Source organism: Panulirus ornatus, chromosome 42 (assembly GCF_036320965.1).
Source record: "Panulirus ornatus isolate Po-2019 chromosome 42, ASM3632096v1, whole genome shotgun sequence".
NCBI lineage: Eukaryota > Metazoa > Arthropoda > Malacostraca > Decapoda > Palinuridae > Panulirus > Panulirus ornatus.
Window position 1 is genome coordinate 5,790,030 of NC_092265.1, and position 16,890 is coordinate 5,806,919.

A 16,890-nucleotide genomic window follows, 5' to 3' on the forward strand; every position below is an offset into this window, starting at 1 on the left:
CATTAACATCCAAAAGTCTCTCTTTCGCGCGCCTGTCAATTAACACGTAATCCAATAACGCTCTCTGGCCATCTCTCCTACATACATACGTATACTTATGTATATCTCACTTTTTAAACCAGGTATTCCCAATCACCAGTCCTTTTTCAGCACATAAATCTACAAGCTCTTCACCATTTCCATTTACAACACTGAACACCCCATGTATACCAATTATTCCCTCAACTGCCACATTACTGTAACACCTTTGCATTCAAATCACCCATCACTATAACCCGGTCTCGTGCATCAAAACCACTAACACACTCATTCAGCTGCTCCCAAAACACTTGCCTCTCATGATCTTTCTTCTCATGCCCAGGTGCATATGCACCAATAATCACCCATCTTTCTCCATCAACTTTCAGTTTTACCCATATTAACTGAGAATTTACTTTCTTACATTCTATCACATACTCCCACAACTCCTGTTTCAGGAGTACTGCTACTCCTTCCCTTGCTCTTGTCCTCTCACTAACCCTTGACTTTACTCCCAAGACATTCCCAAACCACTCTTCCCCTTTACCCTTGAGCTTCGTTTCACTCAGAGCCAAAACATCTAGGTTCCTTTCCTCGAACATACTACCTATCTCTCCTTTTTTCACATCTTGGTTACATCCACACATTTAGACACCCCAGTCTGAGCCTTCGAGGAGGATGAGCACTCCCCGTGTGACTCCTTCTTCTGTTTCCCATTTTAGAAAGTTAAAAAAATAATACAAGGAGGGGAGGATTTCTGGCCCCCCGCTCCCGTCCCCTCTAGTCGCCTTCTACGACATGCGAGGAATGCGTGGGAAGTATTCTTTCACCCCTATCCCCAGGGATAATATACATATATATACATATATATATATACATACACATACATACGCACATATACACACACACACACACACATATACATATATATACATATGAAAAATGTAAGAAATAATTTAGAAAACTGAAACTTCTAGCTTGAAATGAAATGAAAAAATGAATGTCACATAATGGTTCAACCTCTGGCTATGGAAAAGGGAAATGTATAATTTATTTACACAAACATCAATAGTAGTTCTCATCAATTTAACCACTGTATCAATATATATATATATATATATATATATATATATATATTTTTTTTTTTTCCAAAGGAAGGAACAGAGAAGGGGGCCGGGTGAAGATATTCCCTCAGAGGCCCAGTCCTCAGTTCTTAACGCTACCTCGGTGAGGCAGGAAATGGCGAATAGTATGAAAGAAAGAATATATATGTACATATTCAGACTTGCTACCTTCATCCATCTCATTGCCACCCTGCCACACACGAAATGGCACCCCCATCCCCCTGCATGCGCATGAACTAGCGCTTGGAAAAGACAACAAAGGCCACATTCATTCACACTGTCTCTAGCTGTCATGTGTAATGCACTGAAACCACAGCTCCCTTTCCACATCTAGGCCCCACAAAACTTTCCATGGCTTACCCAACGATTCACATGCCCTGGTTCAATCCATTGACAGTACGTCCACCCCGGTATACCAAATCATTCCAATTCACTCTATTCCTTGCATGCCTTTTACCCTCCTGTATGTTCAGGCCCTGATCGCTCAAAATCTTTTTCACTCCGTCCTTCCACATCCAATATGGTCTCCCACTTCTCATTCCCTCCACCTCTGACACATATATCCTCTTTGTCAATCTTTCCTCACTCATTCTCTCCATGTGACCAAACCATTTCAATACACCCTCTTCTGCTTTCTCAACCACACTTTTTATTACCACATCTCTCTTACCCTTTCATTACTTACTCGATCAAACCACCTTGCACCACAAATTGTCCTCAAACATCTCATTTCCAATACATCCACCCTTCTCTGCACAACCCTATCTACAGTCCACGCCTCACAACCACATAACATTGTTGGAACCACTATTCCTTCAAACATACCCATTTTTGCTCTCCGAGATAATGTTCTCACCCACACATTCTTCAACACTCCTAGAACCTTTGCCCCCTTCCCCACCCTGTGACTCGCTTCCACTTCCATGGTTCTATCCGCTGATAAATTCACTCCCAGGTATTTAAAACACTACTTCCTCCAGTTTTTCCACATTCAAACTTACCTCCCAATTGACTTGTCCCTCAACCCTAGTGAACCTAATAAGCTTGCTCTTATTCTTATTTATTTCAAAAGAAATAAAAAGAAAAAAAAAGGAATTAGTAGTCCTGGTAAAATACTGTCTGCTTCAATAAGGATTATAAAAATGATTACAAATATGACATTAACATTTTGTGCTTTCATGATGGGCAACAAATCTGTGCAGGCTGCACCATAGCAAATTTTCTTAACTAATAACCTCTGACAAAAATCTCTCAACATTGAAAATACTTATCTCCCTTTTCTTTTCATATACGTTACATTCAAACATTTCGACATTCCAACCTGAGTCATCATGGAGGATGAGCCCTTCCTGCTTGGCTCCTTTTTCATCTCTTAGAAACTGAAATGCCAGACACACACAATATGGAGGTAGAATTCTATCTCTGTCATCCCAGGGATATACACCTACATTTGTTCTTTTTATCATATTTTATTGTTGCTGCTCGTGTTAGCACGGTAGTATCAGGAACAGCTGTAGAAAGACCGCATTTGCTCACATCCATCCTCTAGCTGTCATGTGTAATGCAACAAACCACAGCTCCCTATCCACAACCAGATCCCTACAGTGGCTTCACATGACCTGGTTCAGTTTACTGACAGCACAACGAACCCTGTAAATCCTCATCATGCCAATTCACTCTATCCCTTGCATGACTTTCACCCTCATGCATGTTCAAGATCTGATAATTTCAAAATCCTTCTCACTCCATCCTTCCATCTCTAATGTGGTTGCCCACTCCTCTTTGTTCCCTCCACTTCTGACACCTACATATTTGTATATATTATGGCTGCCAGACTCAACCTGCCTGTGTTACACTGCACATGAAATGTCACCATCAGTGAAGCTGTTGATGAAAGGTAGTACAGAATCATTACAAAACTTTTTGCTCCAAAGGGGTCTATCATTTCCCAGCTACTGGAAATAACAACCTTGGATCTGCCAGAGCTTCTGGAAAATGAGTACTATAGTAACAATGGGACCATTTCGAAGAAAAGGGACCTAGGGCAATTATAAATATATATCTACACAAACTACTGGAAAGCGAAGTGGTGAGCCTTCACACACTACATGGAAACCAAGCTCCAAAAATCAGTACGTGACTTTCCATCAACCTAACACTTCAAAAACCAAACCAGAAAAACAAGCACAAACCATAAGGACAAAGAAATATATCCCAAACTTCTCCCTTTAAGTAAAACACCTCATAATACAAAGAAACCAGCTCAAGCCACAAAATTCAATTTCTATCAACACATATTACAATAACTAAGCACTCTTAAATTTTGGTACATGAATTTTAAACTTTTATTATTACAAGGTTTTAAAGGTTTGTTTATCTCCATCATTAACTTACCTTCATATCGTTCTTGTAATGCCTCTTGGGATCAAGAACAGATCGCATCTGCAGAATCTCCAAGTCCTGCCTGACCTCTTCTGTCATCTCAGGAGCCGTCATGTTAAACCAGCCTGGACCTTTAGTCTTCTCACGCTCTTTCTGAAGATATTAAACACTCATTTCAATTTAATGCAAATGTACATTTCTAAACACAGATGAAGTCTCATTTCCATGCACCCAGACTTTAGCTATTCGCCTTTTGTATCTGACTTGCAATCTAACATTGCCTTTACACCAATAAGTCCACATCTAACTTTAAACATGCAACAAAGCTCACCTGGACACTTATGCAATTCTTCGCTCAATACTCTTCGCTTCTCTTCCAATACCCTGATTTTATCAACTCTAATCCTATGCCATTCTTCTCTCATTCTGTTCAGATATCACCAGACAGAAACCACTTTGCTAAGCTGGCTCAATTTCACCACTTCTTTAGGATATATATTTTAAATATTCCTAATGTATATTCTCAGTACAATTACATCCAACAACAAATTTATGTAATCTTATTTATTTCAAAAGCCATTTCTCAATGAAGAGTCCCATGTAAGCTAATATTGTATACTGGAAATGTGACATTTCAAAGGTTTAAAAAAGCAAATTTGATGAATGAAAAACTGAGCAATGAATTTCCATGTTTTTGAGGTTAGGAGCCTCTAAGCCTCTTTGTTATGGCAAGATTATGCTTCTCACCCTTCCCAAACCACCCAAAAAGTGGTTGTGACAATAGCTCGACTGATAAGCAGTCACCACCTGGTTGTGTCATCATCTTACAGGCTGCCAGGCAACAGAGCTGGCTACATCCTAATCCTTTACACATAGGACATCACCCTGATGGTGACTACTGTAATATTAGTTAAGAAAATGGTTCTCGAAAGAAAGGGGAAAGTAGGGTAAGGAAACATTTGGAAAATTGGTTTGCAGGACATTCTTGTGGGAGAAAGTTTTTCATTCTTCAAAACTCATCTTTCTCTACTAAGACAATCTGTCCTGTAGGTTACAACAGCATAACAACAGGAGGGTGGAAAGTGCGAGAAACATGTTAGTAGGCAATGCCTCAGTAACATGTGGACTACTGGCATTTTGTCCACAAACATACAATGTCTCCTTGTCATATGTAACTGACAACACTCATCCAGCTTATTCTTCATAACTAGATTTTCCTGTGGTGAGCACTATGAGCTAGCCCTGCCTTTTGGCAAAATGGTAGTAGACAGAAGTAGTTGGAAGGGACATTTGGATTGGATCATTAGGTAGAAGTAGTAGGTAGGAGCATTAAACGGAGGAAGTCATTAAGACCATTAGGTTGGAGCCTCTGCAAACACTGTGCTAGACTTGCCCTCTGCCTGTGGCCAGTTAAGGGTGAGGCACTAAAGGCTAAGAAGGGGCACTGCAGTTCTTTAGTTATGGAGACTGTTGCCATGGCCAGCCCTTTGAGGGAGTTCCAATTGCAACAGGTATTAGAGATATATACAGATAAAAAGTATTTCATTCTTCAAAACTCAATTTTCTCTTAAAGAGTCAGTCTGTCCTGAATGAAGGGGCATAGAGGTTTCTAACTCCTTAGTTCATGGAGATTCTCTTTTAGCTCATGGGATGGTCAAACCATTGTGAGAATGTCTTAGAAATAAAAAGCTACAAAGTTACAAACAAAAATTAATAGTACACAGATTTAACCCACCCTCTTTTGCTTCTTGATGCTATTCTTGCTAACATAGTATGGAGTCACACAAGTCTGCTGCATGAACTCTGGCTTTAGGATCGCAGATGTCTTTAGTATCTTCTCTATATCATCCTCTCTAAACACCTTCACATCCTTATCCTCTTTTAGCTTCAATTGATCACTTGGTTGATGGCTGTGATGATATATCTCAAATATCAGTGTAATATCCATTTAAATGGGGGAAGAATCAGAAACTGTAAATGAGTTTAGATACCTGAGTCATGAACAAAGAAAAAACTGAAGTTGACAAATGATTCATGAAACCAAGAAGATTTAGAGGTGCACTGAAAGTCCTGGATATGAGAGAATTTAAAGTTTGCCTGGTGAAGAACAGATGTGTAACTTCATATTTTCCAGGTCAAGATAGGTGAAAAAAATCAAAGCAGATGCAAACCTTGCATGACTGGTATTAAGAGAATATAATGCAATAGAGTACACAATGAAGATGTGAGAAGCATATGTAATGGAAATACACCTCAAGAAAAATGGTTAAATTAACACAGGTAATCACCCATTATGAGGTTTAGATCATGGCAACCTACTTTTGGTGGAATGCTGACACACTTATTAATGTGCATCTGCACAATGATAAGTGATCTTACAACACAAAGTGGTTGACAAATTCACTTGAACATAGCATCAACCAAGGAGTGGGTATGCACACAGACAAACATAAATATTATGGGTAAGTCTTCTTTATTTCACTAAGGTGAATCAAAAAGTCTTTCTAGTTGTTAAGGTCATTCATACATGACACTTGGTAAGGAAGGAGTAACAAAGAATCTTTGAAAAGACTACTATGGACATGGCAGGAAAAAATTAAAAACTTTTCCTTACGTTCACAAGAGTAAGTTGTCATTCAAATAGCAAATAATTAGGCTAAGGGATCTACATCCAAGGAAAAGAGAGAGGATTCCATCTAAAGACAAGGACACATGCTTGGCAAATCTTTGGCAATATTCCACATCCAAGTCTACTGAGGTTTTTTATAATTACTTTTACATTTACAATCAAACAAAACTTACCGCTTCCTAAATCTTGGGGCCACCAAATCTTTTCCTGAAGGCTCATCTTCTAGGACACTATCTTTTACTTGCTGCACAGACAGTACTATCTTGCATCCAGTTAAAACTTGTAACACATGTTCCCACACTCTTCTATCCTCTTTTGGACCATAATTACCACCTAGAACAAACCGAAGAGATTTAACAGCACAGCAAAATATGAATATTCAATTCAATTATCTCTAATACTAGGTACATTCCATCTATTCTTATATCTGAAGAGTAATATGAAAATGGTACAACAAAAAGTTGGACAAAAGATGTATTCTCTATTATAGCCTATTTGTCACTGAAAAATTCATGAAAGTCCATTAATGCATTAAATGCACACAGGAATGAACTTGAACGAATGAGTGCTAAACACTCTTTGTAAAAGAAAAGCAGTTACCAAATAAACAAATACATAAAAAAATTACAAACATACCAACAAAGGTGATTACCAAGGTTACCACTGTAATGTGAACTGTAGGCAAGAGTGATCTACTTCTGATGGGGTGTTTAAGTGCTCATCAGTATTGGGATGTAAGTTTTAAAGGAGAAACCTACCCTGAACACCTCCAGCCTGGGAGGAATAAGGTGGGTTTCTATGATGTGTTAGTATTTCATTTATTAATGTTTCTAGGAAAATTTTTTGCATGTAATGAAATTTGGCTTCAAACAGAACACCCATTCCCCTAGTTAGTCTATCAGAAGCGTTCCCTGTTTATTGTCCCAACAGTATTGTGCCCCTGCAAGGGGCCCTAGAAGTTAAAGAGCAGAAGCAGGTGGATGTGTTGAAACCAAAATGTTTCAGGTTATTATAAGGTGAGGAGGGCTGACCAAGTAAGAAATTATATGGTAGGAGAGAGAGGTATGGATTTTAAGAAAAGTATGTATGAAAAAGATAAAGGTATGCTGAAAACGTTTGGATATATGGAAAGGATGAGTGAGTACAGAATGATCAGGGGGTATATACATAGGAAGTGGAGGGAACAAGGAAATGGGGAAACTGAGGTGGTGGAAGAGTGGAGAGAAAGATGCTTTGAGGGCTCAGGGTCTGAACATGCTAAAGGGTGTGAAGCCTGCATGGAATAGAGTGAATTTAAGTGACATGGTTCACTTGGGGCAGTGTTCTGTCATCAGGCTTTACCAGGGTATATGAAGTGGTTGAAAAATTATGAAAAGGGTAGAAGGCTATAGTTTCAATGAACTATACATGGCAGCCAGAGAGTCCATTTTTTTGTGTTCTTGTCACTACCTCACTACACAATAAGCAGCACACAAGTATGGGGTGGGGATAGGGGGAACAGCCAGGTCACAAGTAAAAACTGTAAACATTCATGATTATGGTTTACAGTGTGGTGATCCCCACACCCCAGATCACCATGCAGATGATGGTTATGCCCAAAAAGTATTAAGTTGGGGGTGGGGGAACAGGTGTAATGCATACATAAGGGAAAACAAATACAATCTAGCCTGGTACTTTAGGTGTAAGATAATTCTGAGTATCACTTCAATCATACAACATCCTCTACACTTTACCCCCTAATCTGTGGCTACCAGGAAAAACTCATGTAAACATACATTCTTTCATAAGTATGAAAAATAAATTTTCTATCTACCTTTGTTTTCCCATGGTGGAGTGAAGTTTATAAATATGAGTTTAAGAATGCTACACTTGGGAAGCTTAAAACATATCAAAATCACATAAAAAGATATGCTTGCAAAAGTAAGAAAAATTAAAAACTGAATCCTTTTATCTACCTCTGTATTGCTATGAGGGAGTGCTAAAGTTTATAAATGCTGAACTAGCCTTGCAATTTAAAAAGGTGGTGCAGATATCCTGTTTCTGGAGAAGTATGTTACAGCTAACTGTGTATTGACAAATGATGTATGTGGCAGTTTTAGGGTTAAGCACTAAATTACATCATTACCTTTGTTTAACAAATTCTCCACAGTAAGGATGTTCGAGAAGAAGTTTTTCCGAGTTTGGTCAGCGGTGTATGACAGCACCAATTCCTCTTCAAATAAGTCCACTAAAGCTGGCTTTACAACAGCTGCATCATCTTCACTATCTTCATGCTCCACATTCTCAACCAGAATTTTGTTGCTCTGACATTTGGTTACAGAAGCTGCTTCCTGAAGGTAATAATGAACATAAGATATGAAAATGCAGTTTAAAAACGCTCTTAGGCTGCTATCCTAATACTATCAAATACTGTACATTTTTATCATTGATTTACGATAACATTGCACCAGGAAACAATGACTAAATTATAATCACCAAGAAATCTGTTATTTAGAGGTACATAACTTCACTCTATGAATAATCAGGCTCAATAACAGGAGGTATGGTTGATTAAGACAAATCATTATGGTGGCCTTCAGAGGCTAATGATACAAAAATATTCAAATATAGAAATGAGTGACTGATTAAGACATGATGGAGTACCATGATGGTACAATCATACAAAAAGGATGAATGAAAGAAAAATTAAACAGAAAGGCAGCGGGAAACTCAAGAGGAGGCTGATTACCAAAACTGGAGTATCTGGGTGAATGAAGGATAAGGGAATAAATGAAGTGGTACAAGGATGAGGATGAATAATGAATCAGTACACTGATAATCCTGCTGAATACTGAAGACAATATATGGGGCATACACAAATGTATGGACAGACTTAACTATATGTCCAATTTCTTAACATTCACAAAGATGATTGTCAAATATGAAAATATAATAAAGTGATTCTATGAAAAATATAATTCATAAAAAGGCCTTCTGAGCTCTTATTTAATGAGAAAAGGTGATAACAGCCAATGCATGAAAATCACCTTTCCAAGTAGCTCCCTTAATGTCAGGTAAAGTTCCTGGAATATGTGAGCATGGCTGGCCTCTAGTTCTTTTTCTGCTCTAATGAAGAGGCTTCCTGCTTTCAGAGCATCACCATGCAGCTTCTCGAACTTTATGTATGCTAACCATAAACCTGGGTTTTAAGGAGATAATGAAACTTATTAAACAATGAACATAAACTAAAGGTGAAGAATATCTAGCTCCACCTAACAGAATAGTTGAGTTCCTGAAAAGGAGACCGTTAAGCAGAATTCCAGTAGATGAAATCCAATGTTTCAAAGAATCCCAAATTCCAATAGATGAAATCCAGTGTTCCAAAGAATCCCGTCATATTCTCATTATTATTATTATATTTTTCATACATATTTGCCATTTCCCACATTAGCAACATAGTGTGAAAATCCTCACTTAGGCCCCTTCTCTGTTCCTTCTTTTGCCAAGAAAAGTAGAAACTGGAGGGGAGGATTTCAAGCCCCCTTCTCCAACCACTTTTAGTCACCTTCTAAGACATGCAGGAAATACATGGGAAGTATTCTTTCCCCCTTATTCCCTATTTTTCCCTATTATTATTATTATTATTATTATTATTATTATTATTATTATTATACTACCTCGCAAACGCGGGAGACAGCGACAAAGCAAAAAAAAAAAAAAATTATTATTATTATTATTATTATTATTATTATTATTTTCATTATTATTATTTATCTATTTATTTACATTTTATTATACTTTGTTGCTGTCTCCCATGTTAGCAAGGTAGTGCAAGGAAACAGACGAAAGACTGGCTCAACCCACCCACATACACATATATATACATACATGCACATATACATACCTATACATTTCAACGTATACATACATATACATACACAGACATATACATATATACACACGTACATATTCATACTTGCTACCTTCATCCATTCCTGTCGCCACCCCACCACACATGAAATGGCACCCCCATTTCCCCTGCACATGTGCAAGGTAGTGCTAGGAAAAGACAACAAAGGCCACATTTGTTCACACTCAGCCTCTAGCTGTCATGTGTAATGCACTAAAACCACAGCTCCCTTTCTACATCTAGGCCCCACAAAACTTTCCATGGTTTACCCCCGAAGCTTCACATGCCCTAGTTCAATCCACTGACAGCACGTCCACCCTGGTATACCACATCATTCCAATTATCTCCATTCCTTGCACACCTTTTACCCTCCTGCATGTTCAGGCCCTGATCACTCAAAATCTTTTTCACTCCATCCTTCCACCTCCAATTTGGTCTCCCACTTCTCCTCGTTCCCTCCACCTCTGACACATATATCCTCTTTGTCAATCTTTCCTCACCCATTCTCTCCATGTGACCAAACCATTTCAATACATCCTCTTCTGCTCTCTCTACCACACTCATTTTACTACCACACATCTCTGTTACCCTTTCATTACTTACTCGATCAAACCCCATCACACCACATACTGTCCTCAAACATCTCATTTCCAACACATCCACCCTCCTCCGCACAACCCTATCTACAGCCCACTATTCCTTCAAACATACCCATTTTTGCTCTCTGACATATCATTCTCGCCTTCCACACATTCTTCAACGCTCCCAGAATCTTCATCCCTCCTCTACCCTGTGACTCACTTCCGCTTCCATGGTTCCGTCCGCTGCTAAATCCACTCCCAGATATCTAAAACACTTCATTTCCTCCAGTCTTTCTCCATTCAAACTAACCTCCAAATCAACTTGTCCCTCAACCCTACTGAACCTAATAATCTTGCTCTTATTCACATTTACTCACAGCTTTCTTCTTTCACACACTTACCAAACTCAGTCATCAACTACTGCAGTTTCTCACCTGAATCAGCCACCAGCGCTGTATCATCAGCGAACAACTGGCTCACTTCCCAAGCCCTCTCATCCACAACAGACTGCATACTTGCCCTTATCTCCAAAACTCTTGCATTCACCTCCCTAACACCCCATCCATGAGGACATCATGCACCCCTGCCACAAATCAACATTTACTGAGAACCAATCACTTCCCTCTCTTCCTACTTGTACACATGCTTTACATTCTCAATAAAAACTTTGCTTCTAGCAACTTACCTCCCATACCATACACTCTTAATACTTTCCACATAGCATCTCTATCAACTCTATCATATGCCTTCTCCATATCCATAAATGCTACATACAAATCCATCTGTTTTTCTAAGTATTTCTCACATAGATTCTTCAAAGCAAACACCTGATCCACATATCCTCTACCAATTCTGAAACCACACTGCTCTTCCCCAATCTGATGCTCTGTGCATGCCTTCACCCTCTCAATCAAAACCCTCCCATATAATTTCCTGAGAATACTCAATAAACTTATACTTCTGTAATCTGAACACTTGCCTTTATTCCCTTTGCCAATCCTCAGGCACTTCACCATGAACCATACATACAATGAATATCCTCACCAGCCAGTCAACAACACAGCCACCCCCTTTTTAATAAATTCAACAGCAATACCATCCAAACCCGCCGCCTTGCCGGCTTTCATCTTCCGCAAAGCTTTCACTACCTCTTCTCTGTTTCCAAACCATTCTCCTTGACCCTCTCACTTCACACACCACCTCGACCAAAGCACCCCATATCTGCCACTCTATTATCAAACACATTCAACAAACCTTCAAAATACACACTCCATCTCCTCTCCAACATAAATAAACACACAAATGACATGTCTTACCTGGATTTGTGGTTCCATGTTGTTGCACAGCAATATCAAATACTCGTCTGATCTCTTCAACATTAACCTTAAATTGTGTAAGTTCCAGCTCTACCATCAAAGCATGAAGTTTAGCAGAAAATGGTGGCTTCCAACTCAAACCTTTGTACAACTTGCGAGCACTCTTCATACCTAAAATCAAAATAACTGGTAATCTCACAATCCATCCACTGTTGCAGAACTCAAAATCTTTAACTTAGCAGGAACAAATATGAGGGAGTCTTTGATACTATTCTAAGGAAGCAGAGTTCAACTCTTTAAATGGGTGCCTTGCAAAAAGTTGCTCAAAACTAGGATAATAAAACAAGGTAATCAAATTTTCTGTTTTCCGAAGTAGACATATGAGTAACAGATATATACCAAAAAAGGGGGTTAGCATAACTTGTAAGGCCACAGTGTGGTGATAAAGTTAACAGGTAGATCACCTGTGAGGAGTGGTGAAGGGAGTGAGGTGGGGATCTCTCATGCAGATTTAATAATGATTCTTATCATTAAATATAAATGTAAAGGATATGTAGAAACATGTGAGCTAAGAAAATGTACATGACCCCAGTAGGGTTGGGTAAGCCTTGTAACTCTTCTTTTCTTTCTTTCAAACTATTCGCCATTTCCCGCGTTAGCGAGGTAGCGTTAAGAACAGAAGACTGGGCCTTGGAGGGCATATCCTCACCTGGCCCCCTTCTCTGTTCCTTGTTTTGGAAAATTAAAAAAAAAAAAAAACGAGAGGGGAAGATTTCCAGCCCCCCGCTCCCTCCCCTTTTAGTCGCCTTCTACGACACGCAGGGAATACGTGGGAAATATTCTTTCTCCCCTATCCCCTATCCCCTATTTATGATTTGTTTCCACTTGCACATGTCTACTCTTGCAAACATGTATAATGTACTGAAATCAGCACCTATGTCTTGGTTCTGTCCACTAACAGCATGCTACCCTCTATATAATACACATAAAAAATTCATCATCCCCCAACTCCACTGATCCAATTCAGTCAGTCCCATGCATGCCTCTTAAGTAACTAAATGTTCATGCCTAGATACACTAAAGCCTCCTTCATACCATCCTTGCTACTTTCCTCTTCCTCCCTCCATATCTGACAAGTTAGTCCTCTCAGCAAGTCTTTCTTCGCTCATCCTTTCCATATATCCACACCATTTCAGTACCTCTTAGTCAGTTCCCCCAGTCTGGCTGCATTTATCAACACACCTTTCTTGCACTGCCATTTCTTTACACAATCAACCCTCCTCATAAAAATGATGTCCTCTGGCACTTCATTTCCAACATGTCTACCCTCTTGCTTTCTTTTGTGTCTAAGGCCCAAGATTTACATCCATATAATACTGTCAAGACTAGTAAACCATGAAACATAGACATCTTTGCCCTAACAGACAATGACCTCTATTTCCACATGCTTCTTAAAGCATCAGGGACTTTGGCCGCCCCCTCTCTCAAAATATACTTCACTTCTGCCTCTATGTTGACTTGTACAATCCCAGGTACCTTAAGCACCCTCCACTTCCTCCCCATTCATACTCAGACTAAAATCATCCTGTCTCAATTCCTTTTCATCTCATTAATTCCCAACTTCTTTATAACCACATTCCCAAATTGGGGCTCCAGATTCAAGAGTTTCTCTCTGAAGTCTAACATCACAACTTAGTTATTTCAGTAACTGACTTGCCTCCCAGGACCCCATCCCAAGCAATCTGTAGACCTGCTCCTCACTCCAAGACTCAAGTATTTACCTCTTTTACTACCCAATCCATAAACAGATTAAACAGCCACAGTGATATACGTGGCCTGGGTACTGGAAGGAAGCTGTAATGTGAGAATGAAAAGAAAAAAAAAGAGCTATCCTTAAAAATTAAACAAGATCACAGGAGTTATTTCAACTGAAAATCTTGAATGCTTCTGTTAATGTGTGATGCCAACTGATTTACAAACTATACAGTTAATATAAAATAAAGTAAAAAAAAGCAAAGCATATATTAAAATGAATTAAAAGTGAACTAAATGTGCAGGCACTCACTTTTATGAATAGCAGTATGCTTCAGATGATGGGCCCTCATCACCTGAGCCACTTCATCATCAGTATGGTTGATGGCCCTAATGAACATCTTGTTCCTAAGGGTGTTATTTGTCATGTGATCAATCACTGCCTGCCATGCCTGGAGTCCAGCATCTCCTTTTAATGATGAGGCCACTTTGTTAAATTCTGCCAATTGAAGAGAAAAATATCTTAGAGGTACAAAATGCTCTATTTTTCCACATGCAAATCTAATATTATTATGAAATGAAAGGTTCTGAAAACTTATTGCTCTGAGGCTTAACAACAAAATCCTTCTTAAAAATCTCTACCACTTTCTGTTGAAAGAGCTACTGATGACAAGGTTCAGCCACCAAGCTTTGTAACACATCTGGGACAGGCTGATTTTCAATGGATTCTCAGGTGAAATGCATGCTTATGTGCACTTGATCCATACTTTGTAAATGGGAATGATATCTATATCTATCTATCTAACCATACATCATCATCCCATGATTGCCAGTCCATGAGGGTGGATAAGGTAAACAAAGCCTCTGTAACATCACCCCTTCCCTTATTTTTACATCAACCTATTTCTGGTGTGTTTTAGTGAAACATAAACTTCCACACTTATAACTGTATCTACTTTGACCTAAAGATGCCTGATGGATAGGTTATATGTTGTGTATAATCCTTAAACTTTCGTTTCCATAAATATTTGGGGATTCAACAATAATTAAAGCATTTCTAAAATGCATTTTCTCTATGGCAGGCCTAATAGTGCAATTATAAATCATCTGAAATACATTATCATATATTTTACAACTTCATTACTGATGTCTGTGGAATATCAGTGGAGTTCAACAATGAAAGGCTTTTCCTGGAAACAACCATCTATTTACCTCATACTCAAAGTACAACCTTTAGGGGAGGAAGAGGAAGATGAACACCATGGCAAACATAAATTAACAAAGCTAATGACTAAGGATGACCATTATTCTAAAAATACCTTTCATCAATTCAGCATCGCTAACTGCTTCTCTGATGATGGCTCTGACAAGTTCCACCTTTAAGTATGGTGACTCTGGGTGCCTTCTGACAGCCTCCTCCAGAACAACACGAAGCTGACTATTGGAATGGGACTGCTCACAAGACACCTGATGCTGGGAATTGAAAAATACCTGAGGTATAATGACTTTTCCATTTGTAAAATGAAACATGAAATCCCTGAATGTACAAAGAGGAAAGCAGAGGTAACAATACAGATTTTTAATTAGCCCATATTTGGTTTACTCCAAAAAAGTTCTATTTAGGCACAATTTGGTTTACATAACTCTTCCAGGATTCCATAACACGATTAAATAGCTGAAATTCAACTTTTACATTACATATCTTATTCAGCATGATGTTTGCAACTCATTATAAGTTAACTTACTGAAAAGTTAATACCTTATGGGCCCCGTGTCTTGTACAAACAAACTAATCTACGACCTTATAAGAACAAAACTGAATAAAGCTCAGAAAAAATGGTTAGTTAATATCACAGTAAATACACAATCTTACCCAAACAATGAAATTAAGAGGAGATAATACTGCTGTATATGCTTCACATAAACTAAGCAGTTTTTTGAAGATCAGATCACTCATCTCTGTCATACCCCAACACTGATAGAGTAGAGGTAATATTTCACTAATGTATACATTCACAAAGCTTTCTCCAACAACTGTTGTGGCTCTATCAAATGTTGAGATGATGCACATCAACTGTTGATGAAATCAAGATCATGGATTAGCATTAACATCTAGGTTAAAAAAAAATCCATGCTTTTGTCCCACAAACTGAGAGATTATGTTGAATCTGTGGGGGCTAGAAACCTCTTATCCTTTACACTGATGGCATGGTCTAGAAATTCAAACATTTAGAGCACATCATATACTCAATATTCAAAAATTTATTCTCAAGAGCAAAGGAATCTCCACATAAAAGTGAATTTGAGTAAAATGTGAAACTTTCTCTCCAGGGTGGTGACTTTCAAGCTGTATGATTAACCTCTAGCTTCTTGTATGGATTTTGCCTACCACCCTTCGTTAATTTTCTTTCAGTAGATGTGGTCTTCAACTTGGTCTGGGTTTTCCCCTACCAATCAACAACCTACACTTAGCCATGACATTTAGCATCCTGCCAGGTGACTCACTGGTCACAATGATCACTTATAACTCTTAAAACATACAAGAGACTCTTGGATGTGAATGTTCAAAGATAAGCAGCTGTTGGGATGTTGGGATGTCTGATCACTACTTGGTGGAGACAAGGGTGAAGATATGAAGAGGCTTTTGGAAAAGAGGAAATTATACATGTAAGAAGAATTTGGTGAAAGTATGTTAGCTTTGAAAAGATGTGTAAGAAAGAATACCACGAGAGATTGAGAGTGGAATTGCAAAGAGTGAGAGTAAACAAAGCTAGGGAAGTGGGTAAGGAATGGAAGGTATTTAAGGACACAATGCTAGCATATGTGGAAGAAGTGTGTGATATGCAGAAGGTGGGAGGTAGACAAGTGAGAATGGGTAAAGAGTGGTGGGATGACAAAGTAAAGTTGCTAATGAAAGAGAAGAGAGGTGTATGGGCAGCACTTACAGGGAAGGAGTATGAATGACTGGGATATGCACAAACCTGAGATGCTTATCCCAAACAGGTCCAAAAAGTTCTATTCTCAAGCCAATGAAGACAATGACTCCTAATGGCACTTGTATCAGTAACAGTATGAAAAAAGAATATTGAAGAATGTCTGAAATCCAGGAGAATCTGAATGTTCCTGGGCATCAAAAGATTCCCAGACTGAATGATACTGACATCAATGCAGAAGGTAAGTGAATGAAAAGTAATGAACA

At 38.7% G+C, this 16,890-nt stretch overlaps 1 protein-coding gene across 1 annotated transcript in view; it reads right to left on the bottom strand.

Moving 5' to 3' along the window:
* The window catches only part of LOC139761871 (U3 small nucleolar RNA-associated protein 6 homolog), a 44,325-nt gene that overhangs the window by 9,973 nt on the left and 17,462 nt on the right, over positions 1-16,890 (bottom strand). Inside the window, exons 8-16 of the mRNA XM_071686442.1 lie at positions 15,565-15,765; positions 15,011-15,164; positions 14,005-14,190; positions 11,940-12,110; positions 9,180-9,331; positions 8,279-8,483; positions 6,327-6,486; positions 5,260-5,434; positions 3,537-3,677 (exon numbers count right to left, since the gene is read on the bottom strand). Of these exons, the coding sequence (XP_071542543.1) occupies positions 3,537-3,677; positions 5,260-5,434; positions 6,327-6,486; positions 8,279-8,483; positions 9,180-9,331; positions 11,940-12,110; positions 14,005-14,190; positions 15,011-15,164; positions 15,565-15,765 (1,545 nt within the window). The remainder of the gene's footprint in view (positions 1-3,536; positions 3,678-5,259; positions 5,435-6,326; positions 6,487-8,278; positions 8,484-9,179; positions 9,332-11,939; positions 12,111-14,004; positions 14,191-15,010; positions 15,165-15,564; positions 15,766-16,890) is intronic.